Here is a 6,723-nt window from a genome sequence, read left to right as displayed (position 1 = left end):
GGGGGGGGGGGATGATTGTTTTTATTCCAAAGATGAATACCCCAGTATAATAAGCAATAGCATTGTGCAAGCATTGACAGCAATAGAAATAGTAGTAGCCTCTCAATCCCTCGCTATCTCTCTACAGCTCTTTACTACTCTCTTTTATTCCTCTCCCAAGACGACAACAACAACACGCTCAATCTCTCTTCTTCCCCCCCAAAATTAGCAGCTAATCTTTCTTCTTCCTCTCAAATCGAACATCAATGCCCAAGCACCGCCAACCACCACACCGATCACTCGATCATGCATTCCGTCGTCCAGACGCACTGCACGCATGCACCACTGCCCCGCCTCTCTCTCCAACGCCTCACCCCCGCCCCACTGCGATCAAGGCAGACAAAAAGAGTATGCTGTCCTTTATTAACTTTATTAATTGTCACATGGTTCATCAAGGAGATTACCTAGACCAACATTCATCAACAAGAAAACACCACGTATGGCACAAGCTGATGTGTTAGCTTCCTGGGGTAATGCTGGAAGGTCTTCACAACCTGGATAAGTAAAGTTTGAAAGGTTATAACCTCGACTAACAGAATGAAATGAATTTTAAGGCACACACATGTAGATACATCTCTATTATTTTCTGCTCTTATTTTTAGAATCAGATAGCCAACTTTTTCGTTAGAATCAGAGTGAAGTCCATATACTACTTGCTCACAAGTCCTTGAAAATGGAAAACTTTGACATCCTCCTTCGTGATCTTAAACACTTGCAGGTAATTTCATCCTTCATGCTTTTGAACTCTTAAATAGTGCACTGCAGCTCCCGCATCCATGAGGCATCGTGCCCTGTTAGTGCAATGCAGCTCCCACATTGATGAGGTGGCGCGCTCCATCTCCTGGAGATAGAAAAGCCACCGGTGCAGCCGCTGAATCCTCTCATCCCCACCTGCCCCACTGTAGGATTGTTCTGTGGCAACGCATCGGCAACCATGCATCTATTGCTGACTGGGATGATGTGCATAAAACTACAGGCTGAACTTTGGATTGCCTAGATAAGCACTTGCACGTAGCATGCCTAACTATTTCCATAGATCAAGGTAATTCAAATGCAACAGACTGGTCCAATGTGGGTGACATGTACACTTAGTATTAACAGTTGGAATGGGCAGAAATGACTGACTGAAAGTAGGAATGCCCGGTGTTGCAGCGAAGTTTAATTTCTACATAAGAAGGAGGTGAAAGAAGATAGTTTGACGATTGGGTACATACCATGCTTACAGTCGGTCGTGGGAGTCCATGTCGGACTTCCAGCCAAGCAGCAGGCATGCCACCTCCTGCCACCACTTGCAGGTCTTCATGTATAGCACCATGTGAGCTCCTCAACCCCGCTCACGCCCCCGGCATCCGTGACCAACAGCCGCATTGTCGTGTTCACCGATAGCCTAATCCCCAGATGGTAAAGTATCAAACAATATGAGCAGTGTCCTAATAAGCCCTCTAGATACTTCACTGGTTTAAGAATCTTTTCCTGACATAACATATTTTGAATTTTCCTTTGCACATGTTTGATTGAGATAAATTTTGAACTTCCTTTGCCCATAGTAATATATCTGAATCAGCGCCCACAGAGAATGTAATTTTCATCATAGGTAATCTAAAATGGAGTATCAATTTCAGAAAATAAACAACATACTGACCAAAATATATTATGAAGTAAATTGTACAAGATTCAGCTTACCTTTGCTTGGGAAGAACCTTTCCAATCATTTTATTGGTTCATCTGTCTCTAGTAAGGCACAGGCCAATTTCCCTCTATTTGTAGTCTGTAGACATGATCCCAGCGTAAGGTTGAGCAAGCAAACAACTCACATATTGCTGCAAATGATTTAGAAATTATATATTTTAGTAAACATGCCTGACCTGTAAAAAGCCTTGGGTATTTCTCGGTTTTGTAGTGCAGAGCTCAACAACTGAAACTAAAAATACATGCTGGGTCAAGACAAGCTGAAACATGGCTTAAAGCACATCACATGAAACATCAGTCTATCCTACGCCATTTGGGTGTGGTGGTGTGGGGGGATGGAGTTCGTTGTCACAGCTCGCTGAAGGTTGATAATATCACTGGAATTTTAATTGTCGGAAGCACATAAGCTAATTTCAACCCTTTGTCAAAAGCCAAAATGAAGGCAACCACATCACATCCCATGAGATAGAAGATTAGAGAACTTACCATCAAGATGGAAACTGGGACGGGTTCCCCTCCGTTGGATGTTTGTAGACGACATCATAATCGGGACAAGTCATACTATGCCTCTGATGCATCGAACATTACCAAACGGACAACGGAGGCTTCGCCAGTTCACGAACCCATGGCGTCCACTCCTCGTCGACTCTCATTCCTTCGCCGGCATCATGGGTCGGGCATCAACGAACAGTCCCCCATTGCTGTTGAGCACGGCCTCCAACATCACAACACCAAAGTTGCAAATTGTCTTGATTTGACTACAACACAGAAAACATCATTCAAATGGCAGATTATAAATATGCCAGAGAAAATTATATTGCGTTATCGGATATATCACACAATCTCTGTTCTTTGTCTTCTTCATGCTGCACACAACAAAGAACGCTAGATTTTGATCGATGCCTTGAGTTAACTGATGCCTGGTAAATAGATGACCGTGATCCAAAATCTGTACATGTTCAACTATCATTTTATAAGCACCTCCTGTAAGAAGTCTCCAATAGAAAGTAATGTTACTGATGGTTAGGTAAACCTGAACGACATAAAAATCAAGGTTGTACTATTACTGATAGATAGCTAACATGAACCACATAGAACTTTAAAATAACCTTGTTTAGTCAGCCGTATCTCCTCGAACATTGAGCAGGTCCACACGAGTGCCTCCCCTCAATCTTGAAAGATAGCTGCCAGTAAAGCGGACCGATGTGCATCGTATCATATTGTTCTAGTCATATATAGAACCAATATAGATTATTAAAAAAAATGGCATAACTCTATCGGACCAATTTATGCATAGATGAGGGTAAATTAATTGGATAATCAAGAAACGAGACAGAGATTCAATCACTAATTGTTCCCCTACACAGAGAAGCAATTGATCTACTAATGCATTGCAGAATGTATGTCTTGCCCGAAATCAACATAGGAGGCTCCTTTTCTTTCACCAAACATGAAACATCAAGCGTACCCTACCTGCATACAGAACAAGACCAAGATCAACACATGCCTGTAAAATCGAGACCACCAAATCTGATTCAAACACAAAACAAAAAGGAAGAGCCGCCAAGTCAGGCCGCAACCGCCTGGTCGTAACTGCTGCTGCTAGCGGGCATGTGTAAGAGGAAATCAGGCTGCCCCAGCTATACGTTGAATTGCCCATTTATTACCGAAACAGAAAATTACATATTTTCTATTTGATCAGCAATATACTTGGATCGTCATGAAATGCCTTGTTGATATAAAAAAGATCTTTGTCAGTCAGGTGTATAACATCTTCTTAAACTGCTAGTATAGAAAACACTTGATTATTATCAGAAGCATTCGGATGATGGTCAACGGGCTGGGTATGACTTGACTACAGATAAGTTTTACTGACAAACAACCACACCAACTTCTTCCAGCGTCTTCATCTTATAATCACCTACTCAACTTTCAATAGTAGAGCATTGAGCGGGAGTAAATTGCAAAAAACCATCACGATTGGGGACCCTATTTCAGAAAACCGCCAGCATTCAATTTTTTTTCAAAAAACCACCAACATTGGGGTGACAGTTTTCAAAAAACGCTGATGCCGTGATTTAGAGCGTTTGAGTGGATTTTTGACGGGTGGGTCCCTTTGTCAGGTGCCACGTGGCCAGGGCGAGACGGCGGCCGTGACGCGCCGTTAGACGGTGTCGGTCTAAACCTAACCAGTTGCTCGTCCCCCCGCCGCCGCCCGTCCATTCGCTCTCTCACTCTCTCGCAGGTCTCTGTCGCCGCCGCCCGTCCCCCCGCCGTCGACCGCCCGCGCCCCCGCCGCCGACCGCCGCAGCCATGGTCTCCTGGAAGGACGGCGAAACCAGCAGCGAGGAGTCTGTTTCCCCCCTTTTCATCTCGCACGCGGACGAATCCTATGTGAGTTCATCGTCTTTCTCAATTAGGGTTAGGTTTTTCTTCGATCTGTACTCCATTTAAGGTTAGTTTTGACCCATTTGATCTGGGATTTGAGGATGTACTCTATGTGAACCCTTCTAGGTTCCACATACCATTGTTGACCCAGAGTGGTGTGGCATTGTTGCCGAAGGACCGATGTGCAGTCACAATTTGCCGGTGCATAGGGGTGTTGTATTTCAAGGCGTGAACACTGGCCGTAGGTTTTACGGATGTGGCAATGAGGTTCGTGCTGATCCTTTCTATGCCATTGAACAATTTTCTACACAGAGGACTCATTTGGAGAATATCTTATCACTCAGGAGAGTTGCAATGTGAGGAAGGGAACAACTATTGCAGAGCTGGATGATTTCCTTAATGAGTTTGCTGACATGCCAGAAGTGCAAGAACATAACATGGAAGAAGATAACATGGAGGAGGAAGATCTGATGGATTCTGATAGTGAAGAGGAGCAAGAGGATGAGGATGCAGAGCTACATGTGAAAATAAAAGACCTGAAGAGGAAGAGGGTTTTTGAAGGTGATTCTGAGCCAGAAGATTTATTTTGTGAGGCTGATGAGGAAGAAGAGGGCTTTGTTGAACCAACACCTATGCAGAAAATTGCACCTAAATTACACCTAGTAGAAAATTGTTCAATGGCATAGAAATGATCAGCACGAACCTCATTGCCACATCCGTAAAACCTACGGCTAGTGTTCACGCCTTGGAATACAACACCCCTATGCACCGGAAAATTGTGACTGCACATCGGTCCTTCAGCAACAATGCCACACCACTCTGGGTCAACAATGGTATGTGGAACCTAGAAGGGTTCACATAGAATACATCCTCAAATCCCAGATCAAATGGGTCAAAACTAACCTCAAATGGAGTACAGATCGAAGAAAAACCTAACCCTAATTGAGAAAGACGATGAACTCACATAGGATTCGTCCGCGTGCGAGATGAAAAGGGGGGAAACAGACTCCTCGCTGCTGGTTTCGCCGTCCTTCCAGGAGACCATGGCTGCAGCGGTCGGCGGCGGGGGCGCGGGCGGTCGACGGCGGGGGGACGGGCGGCGGCGACAGAGACCTGCGAGAGAGTGAGAGAGCGAATGGACGGGCGGCGGCGGGGGGACGAGCAGCTGGTTAGGTTTAGACCGACGCCGTCTAACGGCGCGTCACGGCCGCCATCTCGCCCTGATCACGTGGCACCTGACAAAGGTATCCACCCGTCAGAAATCCACTCAAACGCTCTAAATCACGGTATCAGCGCTTTTTGAAAACTGTCACCCCAATGTTGGTGGTTTTTTGAAAAAAAAACTGAATGCTGGCGGTTTTTTGAAATAGGGTCCTCAATTATGATGGTTTTTTGCAATTTACTCCATTGAGCGGCTCCCATGTGCTTCCTGTTCACTGGTTTTTAGAACTACATCTCCAAATTTCTCCTTGTTCACTGGTTTTCAGAACTACATCTCCAAATTTTGACACAGAAGGCACGCTGACCCATTTGGGAGAACAAATGCAATATAGCAGATAAGAAATCAAATTGGGATTGACCTGCAACGGAAGAGAGGAGATAACAAATCTGTTGAAGATCGAGGAGCGGACACTTGGGCGCAGAGGTACCGCTCAACGGAGTGGTTCGGAGGCCATGGACGACGAAGGAGAGAGGACCCGGCCCTGCTCGCAGGCGGCCGCCCCACGTGCGTGCACGTGCCCGGCAGTAGCATCTCTCGCTCCCTCTTGTCAGGGACGACCTGATAAACTGGGACCGGGAGGATCGAGGTAGTGAAATCTCACCGGCGACCGGGGTGGAGGGATTGTCACGTCCCAGACGCAGATCTCGCGTGGCCGCCGCCGAGGCGCCCATCGGCAGCCCTCGGGTAGATCGAGCAAGACGATGAGCGCGTGAGGGCGGATGTCTTCCAGGTCGTTGTGCGCTTCCCCTCCCGGCTGCCTTCCGCCGCCTCTGCCGGACGAAGGCGAAGGCGGATCTCGGCAGCGGTGTCCCGATGGCAACCCGGAGGCCTGCAACGATAGCGGCGGCGCCTCCTTTAGGACCTCGGCGCCGGCTCCTCGATGACTGCTCGGCGCCGGCAAAGGGATCCGTGGCTAGCGCCTGGTTTCCATCGATGTAGCGAATAGATCGGCGGCGTTTCAGGGATCGCGGTGGCGGTGGCGGCGGCGGCATGGCTCCCGTCGTTGTAGCGAATAGATGAGGGCAGCCTCGATCGTGAGGTTTCTTTCGTGCGAGGGGTCTCAGCCGTCGTCTGCTTATTTTCGTGCGAAGTGTCTTCCGTCGACCGGGGAAGGTGAGAGGAGGACGAAAAAAAACCAACTAAATAAAACCGTGGAGACTATTCATCAACTAAGAGATAAGAGATTAGAAGTAGAGATGAAACAATGCCTCTTGCGTGTTTTCAAGAATAAAATTATATGATAGGAGAAAACCAAGACGTTGTTGACCATTATGTTTTAGCTTTGTTATTATTCAGAGTGATTATTAATTTTTTCCACTCATACTTCTTACGCAACATATACCTTAATAATGCAGGCTTGTCGTTTCACTTCGTGAAGGGATTGA

General features: G+C 46.6%; 1 protein-coding gene across 4 annotated transcripts; it reads right to left on the bottom strand.

Moving 5' to 3' along the window:
* Positions 1–15: 15 nt before the first annotated feature.
* LOC123184144 (uncharacterized) lies at positions 16–6,428 on the bottom strand. 4 transcript variants are annotated; one of them, XR_006492925.1, is made up of 7 exons: positions 5,697–6,428; positions 2,215–2,953; positions 1,905–1,960; positions 1,723–1,807; positions 1,254–1,426; positions 444–533; positions 16–392 (listed from the first exon to the last, which is right to left on the bottom strand). XR_006492925.1 is itself a non-coding variant. In XM_044596317.1 (2 exons), exons 1-2 carry the CDS (start codon positions 6,328–6,330, stop codon positions 2,847–2,849), a joined length of 741 nt encoding a protein of 246 aa, XP_044452252.1. In that variant the 5' UTR covers positions 6,331–6,428; the 3' UTR covers positions 1,994–2,846. The 4 variants fall into 4 exon arrangements, 2 of the variants coding, with proteins under 2 accessions (XP_044452252.1, XP_044452253.1); XR_006492926.1 differs by lacking the exon at positions 1,905–1,960 and having other exon boundaries at positions 1,723–1,859; XM_044596317.1 differs by lacking the exons at positions 16–392; positions 444–533; positions 1,254–1,426; positions 1,723–1,807; positions 1,905–1,960 and having other exon boundaries at positions 1,994–2,953.
* Positions 6,429–6,723: the final 295 nt, after the last annotated feature.

The sequence above is a fragment of the Triticum aestivum genome, chromosome 2A (genome assembly GCF_018294505.1).
Source record: "Triticum aestivum cultivar Chinese Spring chromosome 2A, IWGSC CS RefSeq v2.1, whole genome shotgun sequence".
In the NCBI taxonomy this organism is placed as follows: Eukaryota; Viridiplantae; Streptophyta; class Magnoliopsida; order Poales; family Poaceae; genus Triticum; species Triticum aestivum.
The sequence above is the reverse complement of the archived record's forward strand: the minus strand, read 5'-3'. Positions and strand labels throughout refer to the sequence as shown.